The sequence below is a fragment of the Pleurodeles waltl genome, chromosome 12, assembly GCF_031143425.1.
Source record: "Pleurodeles waltl isolate 20211129_DDA chromosome 12, aPleWal1.hap1.20221129, whole genome shotgun sequence".
In the NCBI taxonomy this organism is placed as follows: domain Eukaryota; kingdom Metazoa; phylum Chordata; class Amphibia; order Caudata; family Salamandridae; genus Pleurodeles; species Pleurodeles waltl.
In genome coordinates, this window is record NC_090451.1 from 307,309,599 (window position 1) to 307,331,303 (window position 21,705).

At 47.1% G+C, this 21,705-nt stretch overlaps 1 protein-coding gene across 8 annotated transcripts in view; it reads right to left on the reverse strand.

Moving 5' to 3' along the window:
* CHD9 (chromodomain helicase DNA binding protein 9) overlaps window positions 1–21,705 on the reverse strand; it is a 1,629,153-nt gene that overhangs the window by 617,349 nt on the left and 990,099 nt on the right. For all 8 annotated transcript variants that reach the window (XM_069216350.1, XM_069216347.1, XM_069216351.1 and 5 more), the window contains one exon: window positions 7,674–7,873. In XM_069216350.1, coding sequence (XP_069072451.1) covers window positions 7,674–7,873 — 200 coding nt within the window. The remainder of the gene's footprint in view (window positions 1–7,673; window positions 7,874–21,705) is intronic.

Consider the following 21,705-nt stretch of genomic DNA (forward strand, 5'->3'; position numbering starts at 1 on the left):
ATGGCAATAAGCTATTTTAAAAGTGGACACTGCAAAAATCAACAGTTCCTGGGGAGGTAAGTTTGGTTATGTTTTTCAGGTAAGTAAAGCACTTACAAAGTCAGTCTCCTGGGCATAGGCAGCCCACTGTTGGGGCTTCAAGGCAACCCAAATCCACTGCACCAGCAACACAGGGCTTGTCAGGTGCAGAGGTCAAAGGAGGGCCCAAAACACATAGGGGCCTATGAAGAACAGGGGTCCCTTGAGGACGCAGGCACTTACCTGTAAGCAGACCAGGTTTTTTTTTTGTAAAGCACAAGGGAGGGGGTGTGGTGGGAGAGAATGAGACATACAAACCCATAAAACACACCCTCAGCGGCACAGGGGTGGCCGGGTGCAGTGGCTTAGGCGATGCAGGCAGGGCACATGGGGGCTTCTCAGGCCGCTACCGACTGGGCTACGATGAGGGACACCTGCTGGTCACTCCTGCACTGGTAGTTGGTTCCTCTAGGTTCTGGGGGCTGCGGGTGCAGTGCTTGGTCCAGGCGTCTGGTTCCTTGTTACCAGGCAGTCGCGGTCAGGGGGAGCCTCTGGATCCTCTTTGCAGGTGTCGCTGTGGGGGTTCAGGGGGGTTGACTCAGGGTGCCCAGGTTGTCGTAGTCGACTGGGAGTCCTCTCTGCGGTGTTGGTTCTCCTGAACTCGAGCCGGGGGGCATCAGGGGCAGAGTGTGAAGTCTCACACTTCCGGCGGGAAGAGAGAGTTCTTTGAAAGTTGTTTCTTTGTTGCAAACTTGTTGCAGGTTTTGAACAGTGCCGCTGTTCTCAGGAATTTCTTGGTCCTTTAGGTTCAGGGCAGTCCTCGGAGTCCTCAGAGGTCACTGGTTCCTGTCGGATGCGTCACTGTGCAGGTTCTTTGAGTCTAGAGACAGGCCGGTAGGGCTGTGGCCAAGTCAGTTGTCTCCATTGTCTCTGCGGGGCTTTCAGGTCAGCAGTCCTTCTTCTTGTAGGTTGCAGGAATCTGATTTCCTGGGTTCAGGGTCGCCCCTAAATACTAAATTTAGGGGTTTGTTTAGGTCTGGGGGGCAGTGGCCAATGGCTACTGTCCTTGAGGGTGGCTACACCCTCTTTTTGCCTCCTCCCTGATGGGAGGGGGGCACACCCCTATTCCTATTGGGGGAATGCTCCAAACTCAAGATGGAGGATTTCTAAAGGCAGGGGTCACCTCAGCTCAGGACACCTTAGGGGCGGTCCTGACTGGTGGGTGGCTGCTCCTTATTTTCCTCATTATCTCCTCCAGCCTTGCCGCCAAACGTGGGGGCAGTGGCCGGAGGGGCGGGCATCTCCACTACCTGGGATGCCCTGGGATGCTGTAACAAAAGGCATGAGCCTTTGAGGCTCACTGCCAGGTGTTGCAGTTCCTGCAGGGGGAGGTGAGAAGCACCTCCACCCAGTACAGGCTTTGTTCCTGGCCACAGAGTGCCAAAGGCACTCTCCCCATGTGGCCAGAAACTCGTTTGGTTGTGGCAGGCTGGCAGAAACGGGTCTACCTAGCACTAGGAGTCGGACTGGTATTCAGGGGGCATCTCTAAGATGCCTTCTGGGAGCATTTTACAATAAATTCCACACTGGCATCAGTGTGCATTTATTGTGCTGAGAAGTTTGATACCAAACTTCCCAGATTTCAGTGTAGCCATTATGGAACTGTGGAGTTCGTAGTTGACAAATTCCCAGACCATATACTCTTTATGGCTACCCTGCACTTACAATGTCTAAGGTTTTGCTTGGACACTGTAGGGGCACAGTGCTCATGCACATATGCCCTCACCTGTGGTATAGTGCACCCTGCCTTAGGGCTGTAAGGCCTGCTAGAGGGGTGACTTACCTATGCCATAGGCAGTGTGAGGTGGGCATGGCACTCTGAGGGGAGTGCCATGTCGACTTAGTCATTTTCTCCCCACCAGCACACACAAGCTGTGAGGCAGTGTGCATGTGCTGAATGAGGGGTACCCAGGGTGGCATAAGACATGCTGTAGCCCTTAGAGACCTTCCTTGGCATCGGGGCCATTTACAAGGGACTTATTTAGGTGCCAGGGCTGTGCCAATTGTGGGAACAGAGGTACAGTTTAGGGAAAGAAAACTGGTGCTGGGGCCTGGTTAGAAGGGTCCCAGAACATTTTCAATCATAACTGGCATCAACAAAAGGCAAAAAGTCAGGGGGTAACCATGCCAAGGAGGCATTTCCTCACAGTAACGCTCCTTCCCAGGTGTCCTTCATGAGCTATGGCCAATAGTCTGTCCCACAATTCCTTGGGTGGTACTATTATTTCTCCCCTCAAGATCTGATTCTCAATATACTCAATTCTATTTGTACATCCCAGTAGCAGTTAAGTTCCACTTGCAATTTTTTCTGCGTAGGTGGCCAGCTTTGGGCAATTTTGTCCCTGAGCAACTTGAAAACAGGATCTTCCCTTGCTCCTTATCCCAGTCTTCTTTAAACAGACTTGGGATACCTACCCAAAATACTGGCACTTGGCTATTCAGGTCACCCTCACCTTCCTCTCCCCTGGGCAGTCTCGAGAGAGATAATCAGCAACTAAGCTTTTCTTACCTGGTATGTATTCAATTCTGAAGTTGAAACCATTGAGACCTAGAAATCATTTTGAAATACGAGGAGTAGCATTGTGTCTATTTTACGAAGAGAAAAAGTAAGGGGTTTATGATCAGTTCTTAAAAAGAATGGCATACCACAGAGAAAGAACTTCAAGTGCAGCATTGCCCAGGCCTCCCATTCAATAGTAGAATAATAATTATATTCTGACTCTTTAAGAGCTCTTGACGCAGAATCTACAATTCTTTCTTTTCCGTATACCACTTGTGACAAAGTTGCTCCTAGACACTTACTACTAGCATTGGTAGTTAGAATGGTCTTCCTTTTGCTGTCAGAACTTCCTAGGTTAGGTGCGTCTGCTATGGTAGATTTGACTGTATCAAAGGACTTTTGACACACTGAGTCCCATGCAAATTTCTTATTTTTTTAAATAAAGTTCTCCTGGGTTCCGTGGTGTCAGAAAAGTTCTTGACAAACTTGGACATGAATTCCGCCATCCCAAAACGGACATTAGTTCGTCTTTATTGGTAGATGCTGGGGCTTCACGAACCATCACCACTAGATATAAGTTGGGTTTAACCCCATCTTTTGAAATGGTATGGCCAGAGTATTCAACTGAACCTACTCCAATTTGACATTTATCCATTTTCAGAGTTAATCCTGCCTCGTCCAGGGCCCTAAAAACGTTTCTTAATGTGTGGTTGTGCATTGTTTTAGTATCCCCATAAACCATAATATCATCTTGGAAATCCATTACACGTGCAGTACCGTCCAGGAGGTTTTGCATCACTCTCTGAAAAATGGTAGCTGCTGAGGCTAATCCGAAGGGCATCCTGCAAAACCTGTATGCTCCAAATGGAGTTATAAAAGATGTAAGGGCCTTGGAATCCGGATGCAATTCTATTAGATGGTAGGCCGATGACAAATCTATTACACTAAAGAAATGGCATCTCCCATCATACTGATCACCTCATTTATTTTTAGGAGGGGGAAACAATCTACCCAGATGTTGGCATTCAGGTCCCGTAAGTCCATACATAATCTGATAACCTCTACCTCCATATTTCCTGGTTACTACTATAGGGGATAACCACAAGGAGTTTTCATTCAGTTGAGTGAACCCCCCTGATTAACCAATTTTTTTTAAATTCATTCTTTAGGGGTTCGTGTAAAAAGTACGGCATAGTACGGACCTTGTGCACAACATGTACAGCTGACTCAATTAACTTGATACAATATTGGCCGTTTTTCTAAAGCCCCAGACTGTCATTAGATGCAAATCGCCTTCCCCGTGAAGGAACTTTCCACAGTAAGGGTTCTGCATTGTTTAGGTCTAATTTTATTCCCAATTCCTTCTGATGCCTCCATCATCCTAACAAATTTGACCCCCCCCTTTTTTTTTTAAAACTATGTACACCTTGCCTACCGTGTGGCGATCTATAAATGTGATGAGCTTCTTAATCATACCTATTAAAGGTATGGAGTCCTTATTATATCCCCCTGGTTGTATATTTACACTTTGTTATCACATAGCCTTTGTCTCGGAAATTATCATCAAATACATTTTGATCAACAAAAGTGTATGGAGAACACAAATCAGCGAATGCTGTTAACTTAATGCCATCTAGTGAAATTTCACATGGGACAAGTTATGTCCAAACTATTCCTACTCCCTTAAATTACAAACTTACCCTTGTTATAGTTCACATTATCAACCACTTGAACATTATTTTTTTCCACTCTTCGTGTTCTTGCACACTCGACCATAGTGCCCTTTTTATGACATTTCCTACATTCACTGTGCCTTGGACAACACTTGGAGTTGTTGGCCCAATGACAGCCACTACCACAGTGATGATAACTGGTCTTTGTTTCTTCTTTGTCCCCGTCTATATTCTTCTTGTTGTGCACTTCATGTACCTTGTGTTCATCATCTTTATTATCTGGAGGATCTCGCTGAATATTCACATTGCCTTTATGGTGTCTAATTATGTGGTTATTTTTTTTTTATTTTTTTTATGCATTCTGCCATATGCCCCACACCCTTGGCAATGTCTATACCTTCTTTTAGGACAGGGTTGAGGGCCAACAGTTTCTCCTGGATACGAGGATTATTGGTGCAGCGCAACATTTGATCTCTTGTTAATGAGTCATTTAAGGATCCAAATTCAAACATTTGCCAACCCTGTAAAACTAGCTATTTAACTAGTTACTTTCTCATATTTCCCTTGTATCCTGCTAAAGAACTTGTGTCTTTCTAAGATTGCATTTACTTTTTGACCGAAATGTCCCTCCAGCTTACAAAAAGTCTTTTGATAGTCACCTTGTGCATCTTCCCCATCCTCTCCCTCTTTTACATCCACTTCTGATTCTGTTAAGCTCTGCTAGATCTTCCTACCATGTATATCCAAATTGTGTAACAGTATACGCTATTTTCTAACTAGTGAAAGTTTTCCCCCTCTAATAGCAATTAAATAGGATTCAAGTATTTTTGCCCATTCTTTCCTTGGTAGAGTGGGCTTCCTGATGTCATTAAGGAAGGGTGGTGGTTGCAACATGCTTGCAACAGCCATTGTAAATTGACTAAAAATAAACAAGCATTTGTAATGCAACGGGTCTCACATTTGCTCGAGTTAGAACTATTAGAGGCGTAAACTCCCAGCCGGACTTTTCTTTCCACACAAATTAAAATTAAAAAAACATGCGCGATCGCACTGAAACTGAAAACGAAAAAAATGAGCGTGATTGTGCTATGTAAAACCCAGCACCACCCCTCTACATGGAAAATACAAAGATAAAGTAGTTCAGAAACCAGGCTGAAAAAATGTAGCCTCAAATGTTTTCAGTAGTTGCCCGCTGCGCTCAAGGAGGGCTAAACACCGGAAAAGGCATGAAGTATGCATGCCTTTCACTAATGAAATCAAGCGGATATTGAAAAGACAAGCCCACGAACCAATGAAAGTGACAGGCGGGACATGGGTGTCGCTAAAAGCCCAAAGAGAGATTACAACAGGGTCGGAGTTTTTGTGTGTTCGACCTTAAAAACAGGTACTGTACTGGTAAGTGACAATTATCCAACACTTAAATTGAACTGCATAAATAGAGAAACAACTGTTTATACATTTTTCCCCCAAAGAGAGGTGAAGGACTTGCATCAGGTTGGCAGTCAAGATTTCAGCCTGCTGACACTCTTCCTACTGGCGCGACATGTAGCAGAGCGCCCTGCTATAGTAGGAACTGCTCCCCCTGTAAAACACTGAGCCGGGAAGCCGTTTGGCCGGGAGGGCAGAAACCATATGTTACGGCACAGAGAGAAGAACCGACCGAGTATCTACACCTCACTTTGCCAGATTCCGAATTGATGTAGCGCAAGCAGGCAGGCCGGCCTCGTCACTGTGCCTATCTCTCCCCACACAGCAGAATACCGGAGATCTCCTGAGGAATTATTTTATTTGATTGTGGCAGCGCGTCCCTAGAGACAGGGACTACCCACTGTAGGTCACTCCTCTGCGAAGGCGTAACAAGACAGAAAGGCTGCGTGTGTTCCCAGCAACTGCAGTATGCGCCTCACACACAGCCAATACATCAGACTATCAGCGAGCAAAACGGAAAGGCAAGCAGCAGTAAGAAGAAAAATGTCACACTGCTGCACTCGAAGGGGCTGATGGTGTCGCATATACCAACCATGAGCTCCCTTGCACAGATGCCTATGCAAACCTTCTGCAATTGTCACCAGAATCTCCTCTCAGATGTCAGACACCTCCACCTGGATTCGTGGAGGCAGCTGTTAAGGAGGCACAGTATCGAAATGGCCGAATCTTGCGCAAGCAAGGACTCCAGTTACCTAAGCCATGCTGGTACAAGGTAATCTCCACTCCTAAAGTAACTTACTCAAGGTTCCAGCCTGAGGGATATGGATGGCCGGCAGGAACAACCAATATACTGCCAACCTTGTAATGTAATAGCAAGCACACAGTACCTTGTAGTCAAGCAACCCTGATGGAGAGTTTCACTCAACTCTGGTGGAGTGAGGTGGTCAGTAGAATCACAGTGCGGGTCCCACCCTTGTTGCCAATAAAAGTGTTGTAATAAAGGATGAGAATAATTCAGGTGTAGTTAAGTCTTTATTCTCAGATTAAGACTCCTCAAAAGCCACCTTGTAAGAACACTCCAACCTCAGCTTACTGAGATCCCAACAGTCTATTACAGCCTTCAGAGCATTCCAGCTCACAGAGATAAAAAGAGAGGTGTAGCCAGGGTGGAAGAAACCACTAAATAAAACAAAAGACATAATGGCTAATAAAATAATGAATAACAATAATACAGAGAAAGACTTCTTCCAATGTGTCATGAGAATAGTGTTTGATATGAGATTCAGTTATAACAGGTTACAAGAATCTTCTTGTGTTCGGAAACTTACATTTTGGACTCACAGTCCTGTATGGCCTTCCGTTTCAGTCACAGGACCTGGACTCGTGTTCTAACACCAGATATCATAGGCATTTTTTGTGAGGGTTTGTCACAGACATTTGTTTGTGACAACCCTACATGGTTTGAACCCTGTCATCACAGGGTGTGACATTTTCCCTTGCAAAATGGTAAATCTGATTAACTTTGTGGTCAGAAAGCCCAAGGAGAAGCTCCGGATCTGCATCTTTAGGTGCAGACAGAAATTGATTCCACCTCACCACGAGGGCACTTATATGCGCTGCATTCGGCACTTACAGTACAGACTGACATTTGCGCAGAGATTCATGACGCCAACTACCAGCATGCAGAAATACTGCTCAATAAGCTTCGTGACCCGGTGTGAACCTGTGGTAAATTCACAAGGTTAGGAATCAGCAGTTAAAAATATTCAGCAGAAACTTCAGTTTCAGTGCTTACCCAAGTATGACCATGGTAAAAGAATTAATTTATAAACAAGAATGTTATGTATGACTTCTACTCACAGTTCTAGACTATTTTATTTCTCTGTTTATTTAACTTCTAATAGCTAATCATTACATTCAGAGCATTTTCACTATTTCTAGCCTAGAAAAGATGCTACAAAAAAACAACAAATGCCCGTTGTTGTTTGACTTACCAAGATGATTTTGCAGCTCTCTTGTCTGTCCATCCTCAGTGGGAGTGATGAGATCCCAAATGAAGCTTTTTATCTTCTCATCTCCTCTGTAGTGAACAAGGCAATAAGCTAACAATGCCCGGCAAATGATTTCCACATCTTGTTCATTAAGTTGCCTCTTGAAACGCCCGTGGGTCAGTATATCTCTCCAGCGGCCCCATCTAGTTAAGAATCAGAAAAACCCATCAGTATATCACCATTGTAGAACACAAATGCAGGGCTGTGGCATTTCCTGAATTATAACCAAAGCTCCTCAAAACCCGTTATATCACACAAAACAACAATCTCTTACTTGCCAAATGAGCCACTCACTTTCTGCTGATTATCAACAGGGGTCAGAAATTAGTTGCAAACAAAACAAAACAACGGCATATTACAATTAAAATGTATGACTCAAACAAACATATCACAAGTTGCAATCATCAATAACATAAGACCTATCTGGCTATTAAACTGCTGATCACAGCACTTTTAACTATGACATCACACACTAATGTCCAAGAAAACACATGACTGTTTGTAACATACGTCCAAACAGCAGCAATTTCTTCAGAGGGCGGGGAGCATCGCCCTCTGTCTGCTGCGAGTTGCACAGGTAAAATATAATGGCAATGAAAATATTTCATTGCTATTTTATTTTTATCAATGTGCGAACTGCAGCAGCCAACCTATCCCGAGGCCAGAGGCATGTGGGGCGTGTCCTCTGCTGTCTATTGCCAGTATGGAGTACTGAAACAGGGCTGACTGGACGCTCCAAAGTGCGCATGTCACTTTTGTTGGCTGTCTTGCACCGGCCAAACTGACATGCGCACTTTGGAGCTCGCTACCCAGCTGCCTTAGCCCATTCCATCAAATCCAGGTGCTTCTTTCATGTTGGTTAACAGCATGAGAGCAGCATCTGGATTGGTTAGGGGAGCACTTTGTGCACTAGACTGCAGAATAACACCAATGAGGACAAGCAGCCTGTGGGTATCTTTTTATTTTATTTATTAGAAATGTGTAAAGCATGTAAGCGCAGTGGCTATGCTTTATTTTGTAGTTAGTGGCTATGTTTTTGTTTGGGCTGGTTGAGGGAGGGGGTATTTTATTTTGGGCTTTAGGAGGGATAGGTGTTTGTAGGAGGCTGGCCTGGTTTGTAGTGGGTACCTTGGGTACTTACATCTTATACCAGGTCCAGTTATCCCTTATTAGTGAAGCAGTAGTGTTCTAGCAGCTTAGGCTGATAGAGGTAGCTATAGCATCGCAGCTTAGGCTGAACTAGGAGACATGCAAAGCTCATGCAATACCACTTATAGTTACACAGTACTTATACACAAGTAAAGACAATACTCAGTGTTACCAAAAATAAAGTTATTTAATTGGGTGACACAGTACCAAAAATATCTTAGAGACAATACTCCTTCTGGAGGTAAGTATTATACACAATATATACACCAAAATTAGACAAGTAATTAGTCATAGGATTGTGCAAACAATAGGAAATGCTATAGAATGCAATGGGAGCAAATAGGCCTAGGGGCAACACAAACCATATACTAAGAAAGTGGAATGCGAATCACAAATTTCCCCCCTAGACAAGTGTAGTGTGTGCAGAATCGCTGGGAGAGTAAGAATACAGTAAAGGTAAGTAAATTACCCAACCCCAGAGCCCAGAAAAGCAGGAGTAAAGTACTACAAGTTTCCTTGGGACACATTACACCTGGTGATATGGATTATTGCAGTAACCAAGTCTGCATACAACAACTGCTGGATTCCTGGACCTGAAGACCTGCAAAACAAGGGGACGAAGTCCAGAAGTCGAAAGAAGTTCCAGGAAGGACAGGAGCCCCTGCCAACCCAGAAGAGGGTGCAAAAGAAGAGTTCCCGGTTAGTCGAAGAGTGCAGGAATGCACCCTAGGAAGATGCCAGCGGGTTCCTGCGTGAGGCATAAGATGCCCCACGACGTGAAGATGGATGCAGACATGATTTTGTGTCGGAAGTCACTAACTAGCCTTGGTTACGACAAATATGTGTTTTGTGTCAAAATGGCACTGGCTGGACCCAGGAGGGACCTGGGGGCATCAACTCTGTGTGAGGAGGAAGAGGGGGCTCTCAGCACTTTAGAGAGCCCTCAGGATGCCAGGCAGCACCCACAGGAGTCCCAGGACACAGGGACAAAAGAGGTACAAAACGTGGTTGGTGCAGCACAACGAAGGAAGGTCCTACGCCACATGAGAACAACTCAGCGAGTTAAGCATCACAGGATGGAGTGCTGGGGACCCTGTGCCAGGCTGTGCCCAAAGGAATTTTGAAAATAGTGCACAGAGGCCTCAGGAGGTGAAGAAGACGCAGTACACAGGGGTACCGTCGCTCTCAGGGAAGGCAAGGTCTTACCTCCTCCAAATTGTGTCAGCAGGACCTCAGGACAGTCTATGTTGATGGGGTCCACCCTCTGTGTCCTTAGGAGCACGATTGTCGCTGTGAGAGGAGTCCCAGGGTACCGGTCGATGTCTTGGAAGGTGCCTGCATGAGCAGGAGTGTGACTCCGTCACCCCAGAGGAGATTTCTTCGGTCCTTCTGGCGCAAGATGAAGACGGGGAGTCCTCAGAGTGTGCATACCGTGGAAACTGTTGCAGTTGGTGACTGGAGCTGAAGCTGCAGAGGAAAAGTATTCCTTGTGATTACTTTGTTGCTGTTTCAGCGGTTCCTGGAGCAGGCTGTGTTTGATCCGAGGTCAGAGGATGAAGTAGTAGTTGTAGAGGATTCATGAAGGAAGCTTGCAAGCAGAATCTGAAGAGAACCCACAGGAGAGACCCTAAATAGCCTAGAAAGGGGGATTGGCTACCTTATCAGGTATGAACCTATCTGGAAGGGTCTATCACGTCACCTGGTGGCACTGGCCACTTAGAGCCTTCCAGAGTGCCCTGACACCTTGTAAAGCAAGATGGCTGAAGTCTGGGACACACTGGAGGCGCTCTTGGCACCCCCTCTAGGGTGGTGATGGACAGGGGGAGTGGTCACACCCCTTTCCTTTGTCCAGTTTCACGCCAGAGCAGGGAATAAGGGGTCCCTGAACCGGTGTAGACTGGCTTATGCAAGGAGGGCACCATCTGTGCCCTTCAAAGCATTTCCAGAGTCTCGGGGAGGCTACCTCTCCCCAGCCTGTAACACCTATTTCCAGAGGGGGAGGGTGTAACACTGTGCTCTCAGAGGAAATGCTTTGTTCTGTCTTCCTGGGACTGAGCTGCTCAGACCCCAGGAGGGCATAACCCTGTCTGCGAGGTGGCAGCAGCTGTAGCTGCAGTGCAAACCTCAGAGAGCTGGTATGGCATTCTTGGGGGTCCATGGTGGAGACCTCAGGCTGCATGGAATTGGCTCCCCAATACCAAGTTTGGAACGGGGGACAATTCCATGATCTTAGACATATTACACGGCCATATTCGGAGTTACCATTGTGAAGCTACATATAGGTAGTGACCTATTTGTAGTGCACACGTCTGATGGTGTCCCCGCACTCTCAAAGTCCCGGGAAATGGACCTGAACTATGTGGGGCACTTTTGCTAGTGCAAGGGTGCCCTCACACTTAGTAACTTTGCACCTAACCTTCAGCAAGTGAAGGTTAGACATACAGGTGACTTATAAGTTACTTAAGTGCAGTGAAAATGGCTGTGAAGTAACGTGTGTGTAATTTCACGCAGGCTGCAATGTCAGGCCTGTGCAAGGGTTTGTCTGAGCTCCCTATCGGTGGCAAAAGAAATGCTGCAGCCCATATGGATCTCCTGGAACCCCAATGCCCTGTGTACCTAGGTACCATATATGAGAGACTTATAAGAGGGGTCCAGTGTGCCAATTGAAATTGGTAAATGAAGTCACTAGCCTACAGTGACAAATATAAAAGCAGAGAGAGCATAAGCACTGAGGTTCTGGTTAGCAGAGCCTCGTGACACAGTCAAGCACTACTGACAACACATACATTAGATCACAACCTATGAGCACTGGGGTCCTGGCTAGCAGAATCTCAGTGAGACAGGCAAAACACATTGACATATAGGTATAAAATGGAGGTAACATGCCAAGAAAGATTGTACTTTCCTACAGTGTTTTACTATGGGGTTTTGGAGGGAGGGGTGTTTTATTTTGTTTTCTGGGAAGAGCCGGGGCACTTCACTCACCCCACCACTTCAAAGGGTACCAGCCGCCCCTGCATCCAAGTAAGGCCCATATACTCCACATAGCTGGCTAATTTAGTGCAAAGCAGCACTTGTCACTTCCAACAAGAATAGTCATAAAGCATTCAATCACTTTAAATTCCAAACAAAACATGTAAAACACAAGTCATAATTGTCAAAGTGCTGCAACCTTAACAGTCCTCATGGACTATGATTCACCAAAATGCCACGGGTAGCGGGAGTGACATCACATAACCTTTGACCTAAAGACATCATAGGAAGTGATGTGATATATGGCATTTGACCTGTTACCCTCAGTGGTCTGTTTCTCAAATATGTCTTTATAATCTCTTGCTCACATATCTTTCTCACCTGTTGTCTCTTTCTCACCCCTTCTCTCTCCTCTTCTGTGCCAACAATCTTCCTAACTGACCTCCTTATATCTCACGTCTGACTTTCTAACCTATTCGGTCTCTTTTGAATCCCTCTCACCTGTCTCCCACCCTCTTACTCCATTGTCTGTCTCTCTCTCACACGTCAGTCTCAATATCACCTCTACATTTCTCACCTTTCCTCCTTCCCACCTCTCCCTCAGCTGTTTTTTTTTTTAAAATTTACCTCCTTGTCTATCTCTAAACTGTATAACCACTCTGTCTCCTAACATGCTGTCACTTTATCAGCTCACTCTTGATTTTCTACCGCCTTTCATCGACCATGTTCACATATTCATATTCACCTCCTCACTTCTTTCTAAAGCCTCTATATTGCACCTAGATAACACTTGTCTTCCCTTCTATCTGAGTTGTCTCTTATCATTGTCTCTTAACTCACTCAACTTTCTTCCTACCCTTTACCTCTCCTTCTCTCTGAACTCTCAGTAGTCACTCACCTTTCACATGTCTTCCCCACTCTCTCAGCTGCCTCTTAATTACTGAGCTTACCTGTCCATCTGGGTTGTACCTTTCTTACAAGCCTCATCTACGTTCCTCTGCCTCTCAGTCACCTATCAGCTATCCTCCATTCAAGTTCCTGCACCTGTGTTCCGTCTCTTATCCGTATCTATATCACATCCTCATAATTGTCATCCCCGCTAACGAGTTTTACCCTTCTCCCTCTCAGCTGTCTGCAATCAATGTGTCTACTATCTATTGTTCTTTCCTGTCTTACAGTTTCACAATTATCTGTATCTGTCTCTTTAATCTCTCTCTCACACAACTGCTTTTGCCTCTTGATCTCCCACGTCTGTTAGTAGTGCCCTTTTCCTTTCATTATTTCCTGCCTTAACTGACTGTCAAGACAGTATTGCTTGGTGAATGCAGGAAGCGACGCCCATGTAGCAGCCTAGCAGATGTCCAAAGCAGGTACCCTCACAACAATGCTGTCTTACCATTCACCCTTGAGGACTGGACTCATAGGTCTTCAAGGGTTTGCTTCAAAACTAGTGCACAGCGGATTTTGATACAGAGGACTAACCACTATGACAGGATCCTGTTTTGCACAGCCTTCCCATTTTTTATCTGGGAGAAATCCACCTGATCACCCACACAATAGTTCTTTGGGCTGCCGATGTAAGAGCTCAGAGCCCTCTTAGGGTAAAGTCGATGGAGTTTCTCCCCCTCTTTCAATGAGTGATGCAGAGAAAAAAAGGCTGGCAGAGTAGTTGATTAGTCAACGTCAAAGGGGATCACAACTTTTGGTAGGATGACAACCATGGTCCTCAGTATCACTTACTAGAAAGGTGGTGGTGAAAGTAAGATGCACTGCCAAGGACCTATAATGCACTGACAAGGTGGGCTGCTGTCATTTCAATGAGGAAGTGTAGGAAGATGGCTCTGTATATACTATTTCAAAGTAAGAAATAGTGTGCACAGAGTCCAAGGGTTCACCTTAGAGGTAAGATAGTGGTAAAAGTAGATAATTCTAATGCTCTATTTTGTGGTAGTGTGGTCGAGCAGTAGGCTTATATGAGGGTATTGTTAGGCATTTGTTGTACACACACAGGCAATACATGAGGAACACACACTCAAAGACAATTCCAGCCCAATAGGTTTTTATGTAGAAAAATATATTTTCTTAGATTATTTTAAGAACCGCATGTTCAAGATTTACAAACAATACTTTAAATGAAAAGTATTTCACTCAGGTATCTTAGGAACCTTGAATTATCACAATAGCATGTACAGTTTTGGCAATAGGCTATTTTAAAAGTGGACAGTGCAAAAATCAACAGTTCCTGGGGGAGGTAAGTAAATGTCAAGTTCACAGGTAAGTAAAACACTTACAGAGTTCAAAGTTGGGTCCAAGGTAGCCCACCGTTGGGGGTTCAAGGAAACCCCAAAGTTACCAAACCAGCAGCTCAGGGCCAGTCAGGTGCAGAGGTCAAAGTGGTGGCCAAAACACATAGGCTTCAATGGAAATAGGGGTGCCCCAGTTCCAGTACCCGCGACTTCTGAGGGCAGACCAGGGGGGTTTTGTAGGGCACTGGGGGAGGGGGGGGGGCACAAGCAGGCACAGAAAGTACACCCTCAGCGGCACAGGGGCAGCCGGGTGCAGAGTGCAAACAGGCGTCGGGTTTTCAATAGGAATCAATGGGAGACCCGGGGGTCTCTTCAACAATGCAGGCAGGCAGTGAGGGGGGGGGGGGGGGGGGGTGGGGGGGGGGGGGGTTTGGCTCCTCGGGGTAGCCACCACCTGGGCTAGGCAGAGGGTTGCCTGGGGGTCACTCCTTCACTGGAGTTCGGTTCCTTCAGGTCCTGGGGGCTGCAGATGCAGTGTGTTTTCCAGGCGTCGGGTTCCTTGAAGCAGGCAGTTGCGGTCAGGGGGAGCCTCTGGATTTCCGCTGCAGGCGTCGCTGTGGGGGCTCAGGGGGGTCAACTCTGGCTACTCACTGGCTCGCAGTCGCTAGGGAGTCCTCCTTGTAGAGTTAGCTTTCCGCAGGTCAAGCCGGGGGCGTCGGGTGCAGAGTGGAAAGGCTCACGCTTCCGGCGGAAAACGTGTGGTCTTTAAAAGTTGCTTCTTTGTTGCAAAGTTGCAGTTTTGTTGAACAGGGCCGCTGTTCTCGGGAGCTTCTTGGTCTTTTTAGATGCAGGGTAGTCCTCTTAGGTTTCAGAGGTCGCTGGACCCTGGGGAATGCGTCGCTGTTGCAGTTTTTCTCGAAGTGGGGAGACAGGCCGGTAGGGCTGGGGCCAAAGCAGTTGTTGACGCCGTCTTCTCTGCAGGGCTTCAGGTCAGCAGTCCTTCGTCTTCACGTTGCAGTCTATCTTCCTTGGTTCTGGGGACCTCTAAATACTCGATTTAGGGGTGTGTTTAGGTCTGGGAGGATAGTAGCCAATGGCTACTAGCCCTGAGGGTAGCTACACCCTCTCTGTGCCTCCTCCCGGTGGGGAGGGGGTCACATCCCTAATCCTATTGGGGGAATCCTCCATCTGCAAGATGGAGGATTTCTAAAAGTCAGAATCACCTCAGCTCAGGACACCTTAGGGGTTGTCCTGACTGGCCAGCGACTCCTCCTGGTTTTCCTCTTTATCTCCTCCAGCCTTGCTGCCAAAAGTGGGGGCAGTGGCCGGAGGGGCGGGCGTCTCCACTAGCTGGGATGCCCTGTGGCGCTGTAACAAAGGGGGTGAGCCTTGAGGCTCACCGCCAGGTGTTACAGTTCCTGCAGGGGGAGGTGAGAAGCACCTCCACACAGTACAGGCTTTGTTCCTGGCCAGAGAGTGACAAAGGCACTCTCCCCATGTGGCCAGCAACATGTCTGGTGTGTGGCAGGCTGGTAAAAACTAGTCAGCCCACACTGGTAGTCGGGTATGTTTTCAGAGGGCATCTCTAAGATGCCCTCTGGGTGTATTTCAAAATAATATGTACACTGGCATCAGTGTGCATTTACTGTGCTGAGAAGTTTGGTACCAAACTTCACAGTTTTCAGTGTAGCCATTATGGTGCTGTGGAGTTTGTGTATGACAGACTCCCAGACCATATATTCTTATGGCTACCCTGCACTTACAATGTTTAAGGTTTTCCTTAGACACTGTAGGGGCATAGTGCTCATGCACCTATGCCCTCACCTGTGGTATAGTGCACCCTGCCTTAGGGCTGTAAGGCCTGCTAGAAGGGTGACTTATCTATGCCATAGGCAGTGTGAGGTTGGCATGGCACTCTGAGGGGAGTGCCATGTCGACTTAGTCATTTTCTACCCGGCAGCCCACACAAGCTGGCAAGCAGTGTGCATGTGCTGAGTGAGGGGTCCCCAGGGTGGCATAAGACATGCTGCAGCCCTTAGAGACCTTCCCTGGCATCAGGGCCCTTGGTACTAGGGGTACCAGTTACAAGGGACTTACCTGGATGCCAGGGTTGTGCCAATTGTGGAGACGAAGGTACAGTTTTAGGGAGGGAACACTGGTGCTGGGGCCTGGTTAGCAGGCCTCAGCACACTTTCAAATCATAACTTGGCATCAGCAAAGGCAAAAGGTCAGGGGGTAACCATGCCAAGGAGGCATTTCCTCACAGGAATACTATCTTTAGAGTCAGGAGTTGTAAAGAAAAGCTGTGCATCTGCTTGAGGATTAGGTACATGAAGGTTAAGATCAGGTCCGGTGTCACTGTGGTATAACAAAAAGCAAGGGGAAACATGCAAGCCAAATCACTGGATACTTAATCCACAAAGGTTAATCAAGCAAACACGGAAAAGACTTGAAAAGACCAATATACAACCTTTCCAAGATGCCTACAGAAAATACTTGCTGGGTAAGCAAAAGGGCAAACAAAAGAATATCTGGGAGTCCAACATGGAAGGGGTCAGTGTTTCAAGGCCTGCATCAGGCAACAAATTTGTCCCAGCCCCAATCATAGGTGGACTTTGTGCAAGGGCATATGGCTGTAAGGATGACATGGACCATCTTGATCGGCAAGTCAAAGGCAAGACCAGGGCCCTCTGAATGAACTCCAATGTATGACCTGATTTAACAATCTGTCTCACCATGTAGTGCGGTTATGCTGTACCATTCAGGAGCAAAAAGTGAAATTCTCCTCTCAAAATTTTGAAGTGGGGGGAGTTGAGAGTCAAGCTCTTTTCTGATTGACAATGGCTCATCTTGTGAGGAACATCTCTTCATTCCTGAAGACCTCCCAACCTACCATAAGCCTGCCTTTGGTACCCAGTGAAGGAGTATCCTTGATCGCATCCAGACTGCCTTGGAGTATAATAAGATCGCCTGTGACCTCCGTACTGATTGAATCCTGATCTGACGTTGTAAGGAGCTGCGTTCTGGTTGCAGTACCACCATCCATTTAAATTTTGCCTGGTTTTTAGATAAAATTTTGACTGAAGTGCACTGGGTTCTTGCTCACCAGGTCACTGGTGCCAGTCTTCTTTCCCCAAAACAAGACACCTGGTCATTTGATCCCCAAGTGACCAGGCCCTTTAGCACCTCTGTAAGCCCATAGTAAATGGAATCACTGGTACCTAGGGTATGGGTACTTAAGAGGGCCCCTCGGAACTGCAGCACAAATTGCGTCACTCGGAGGGACCCAGAACGAAACATATGCAGACTGCCTGACAAGGTGCTCTCAAAATTGAAAACACGACATGGCACACACTAGTGTGCCATGTCCCCTTAATCACTGCTTGGGATGAACAAGTTACTTACCTTCGGTAACGCATTATCTGGTAGAGATTATCTAGCTGCAGATTCCTTATCTTTGAATTCCCTGGCGTCAGCTTCAAATCTGGAATTTTTTGCTGAGCAATACCCTCCGTGTCTCGTTCGGCTCTGTGTGGTTTCGTCAGTGTCGTTGGAGCCGTCTGTGATGTCACAGTTGCCTATAAAGGCACCACCCTGGCATGCGTACATCAGTTCCTTTACCCACAAAACTTCCACGCCAGAAGTGCAGAGTCATGGATAGAACCAACATTTTGTCTGTGCAGAACTAGGGCCCTGAAAGGGATAAACCTAACACTACTAGACATATCCGCAGAGCAGGAAGGCATGGGTGGGTGTAAGGAATCCGCAGAAGGATATATTCTCTACCAGATAATGCATTACCAAACCTAAGTAACTTGTTCATCTGATAGAGACTTCTAGCTTCAGATTCCTTACCTTTGAATAGATACCCAAGCAATAACCTCCTGGCGGTGGGCTGCGGATACCTCCACTACACTAAAAGGTCCTGTAGGACTGAACGGGCAAAGTGTTTGTCTCTCCATACCCAATTGACCAGGCAGTAATGTTTTGCAAATGAGTGCAAAGATGCCCATGTTGCCACCTGACTAATCTCCAGGACTGGAATGCCCTAGCTAGCGCAGTGGTAGCAGCTTTGCCCCTGGTAGAATGAAGTCTCAAGCCCTCAGGAGGCTGCTTCCTAGATAGTGAGTAGTAGATCTTGATGCAGAGAACGACCCAGCGTGAAATGGTTCGCTTCTGCACTGCCTGACCCTTCTTTGCTCTAATGTACCCCACAAAGAGTTGGTCATTCACCCGGAAAACGTATGTGCGGTCAAGATAGAACAACAACCCCCTTTTTGAGTCCAGTCGGTGGAGTCGCTCCTCTTTCTTAGAAGGATGTGGTGGAGCAAAGAAGGTGGGCAGGGTGATGTTATGACCCAGATAAAATGGGGTCACCACCTTGGGGAGGAAAGAGGCACAAGTCATGAGTACCACCTTGTCTGGATAGATAGTAAGATATGGTGGCTTTGATGACAGAGCTTGCATCTCACTCACACTCCTGTCAGATGTTATTGCCACTAAGAAGGCTGTCTTGATGGTGAGCAGCCAGAGGGGACAGTTGTGCAAAGGCTCGAAGGGAGCACACATCAGAAATGTGAGGACCAGATTTTAGTCCTACTGGGACATAAAGTGCGTAGGGGGAAATATATGTACAAGCCCTTTGAGGAATCTATGTACAATGGGGGATTTGAACAGAGAAGGCTGTTCACGCAGCCAAAGAAATGCAGATAAGGCAGAAAGATAGCCCTTGAGAGTCCCCAAGGCAGAACTCTGCTGGGCAAGGGAAAGTATGAAGAGAAGAATATCAGAAAGAGAAGCAAAAAGAGGATTATTAGACCTTTCTGTAGAAAACCATACAACAAGTCCAACGGCAGGCGTATATTGTTTTAACAGAGGGCCACCTGGCTGCCAAAATAACTTTACAGACTTCAGGAGGAAGGTCAAAAGCCATCAACAGTTAACAGGTTCGGGTGGAGAACGCTCCCATGTAGCTGCGACAGAAGATCCTCCTGAAAGGGCAGCTTGATCGGAGGACTGATGCTCATTTTGAGACGCTCGGGATACTAATCCAGAGCCACTAGGAAGACTTGGGTTCGGTTGTTCTTTATCTTCTTGAGAACTCTGGGCAGGAGTGGTATGGGCGGAAAAGCATAAAGGAAGCCTGAAATCCACTTGCGATGAAAAGCGTTGCTAAGCGATTGCCGCCTTGGAAACTCCAACAAGCAATACTGCTGACATTGCGCGTTCTCTTCGGAGGTGAACAGATCTAACCAAGGTTCTCCCCACTGCTGAAAGAGTCCTTGTGCCACCTCTGAATGGAGATACCATTCGTGATCCGCTAGGCATTGACGGCTGAGTTAGTCCGCCCTGGCGTACAGAGAACCTGCCAGGTGTTGAACAACCAGGGAAATGCCCTGGTGTTCCAGCCATGTCCAGAGACACAGAGCCTCTTCACAAAGGGTCCACGACCCCACACTGTCCTGCTTGTTGCAGTACCACATCATGGAGGTGTTGTCCATGAACACCTACACTATCTTCCATTTCACAATGGGAAAAAATGCTTTCAATGACAGTAGGATCGCCCGGAGCTCCAGCAAGTTGATGTGGAGTCCAGATTCCGCCGGAGACCAGAGGCCTCTTATTTCCACCTCACCCAGATGGCCGCCCCATCCCAGAAGTGAAGCATCTGTCACTACTGTGAGATCTGGCTGGGCAAGGGAGAGGAGTCTGCCACTGACCCATTCGTAGTTTACTAACCACCACTGCAGGTCTTTTGCAGTTCCCTCAGAGATCTGAATTGTGTCGGTACGATTTCCTTGATGCTGTGCCCAATGGAACTTCAGGTACCACTGCAGAGGCCTGATATGCCATTTGACATGTTTGACTAACAGGATGCAGGAAGCTATGAGTTCCAACAGCCTCAGAGACTGTCTCACCGAAACCCTGGACAAAGGCTGAAACATCTGTATCAACATAAATATCCTGGACTTGCTGCTCGGGAGGATAAACTTGAAACTGCACTGTGTCCAGAACAGCCCCGATACTAGGGAGCTTCTGAGAGGGAGTCAGGTGTGACTTCGGGACGTTTATGGTGAATCCCAGCGAATGCAGAAGGTTCTCCGTAGGCTGAAGGTGGGTGACGAGAGACTACGGCACAGGAGCATTCAACAGCTAGTCATCAAGGTAGGGTGGAAGACTGAAATTACTAACCTGCGCAGACGAGATGCTACCACCACCATCACCTTGGTGAACACCAGAGGGGAACTGGTGAGAACGAAGGGGAGCACAGTAAGATATAAGTGCTTGCGGGCCACCTTTAACCGCAAGTAACACCTGAGGGCGGCCAAGATGGGGATGTGGAAATACTCATCCTGCACGTCCAATGCTACCATCCAGTCTCCTTGCTCTAGGGCAGGCAAGACCTGAGCAAAAGTGAGCATCTTTAATTTCTCCCTTTTGAGGAAGAGATTGATGGCCCTTAAATTCAAGATAGGGTGAAGACCCTTGTTCTTTTTCCTAATCAGAAAGTTGCAGGAATAACAATCACAGCCTACTTCTGACATTGGGACCTTTTCTAAGGGCTCCCTTGGCCAAGAGATCCTAAATGTAAGGAAATGGCTCCTTGTTGCAGTTATCCCCCACTTTTTGCCTGATACTGACTAGACTGAGAAGTGTGCTGGGACCCTGCTAACCAGGCCCCAGCACCAGTGTTCTTTCACCTAAAATGTACAATTGTTTCCACAATTGGCACACCCCTGGCACACAGATAAGTCCCTTGTAAAAGGTACCAGTGGTACCAAGGGCCCTGTGACCAGGGAAGGTCCCTAAGGGCTGCAGCATATGTTGTGCCACCCGAAGGGACCCCTCACCTAACACATGCACACTGCCATTGCAGATTGTGTGTGTTGGTGGGGAGAAAAAGGCAAAGTCGACATGGCATCCCCCTCAGGTTGCCATGCACACAAAATGCTGCCTGTGGCATAGGTATGTCACCCCTCTAGCAGGCCTTACAGCCCTAAGGCAGGGTGCACTATACCACAGGTGAGGGCATAGCTGCATGAGCAATATGGCCCTACAGTGTCTAAGTGTATTCTTAGACATTGTAAGTACAGTGTGGCCATATTAGGTATATGGTCTGGGAGTTTGCCAAAAATGAACTCCACAGCTCCATAACGGCTACAATGAATACTGGGAAGTTTGGTATCAAACTTCTCAGACTAATAAACCCACACTGATGCCAGTGTTGGATTTATAAAAAAATGCACACAGAGGGCATCTTAGAGCTGCCCCCTGTATTTTACCCAATCCTTCAGTGCAGGACTGACTGGTCTGTGCCAGCCTGCTGCTGAGAGACGAGTTTGACCCCCTCGGGTGAGAGCCTTTGTGCTCTCTGAGGCCAGAAACAAAGCCTGCACTGGGTGGAGATGCTTAACACCTCCCCCCTGCAGGAACTGTAACACCTGGCAGTGAGCCTCAAAGGCTCAAGCTTCGTGTTACAATGCCCCAGGGAACTCCAGCTAGTGGAGATGCCCGCCCCCTGGACACAGCCCCCACTTTTGGCAGCAAGTCCAGGGGAGATAATGAGAAAAAGAAGGAGGAGTCACCCACCAGTCAGGACAGCCCCT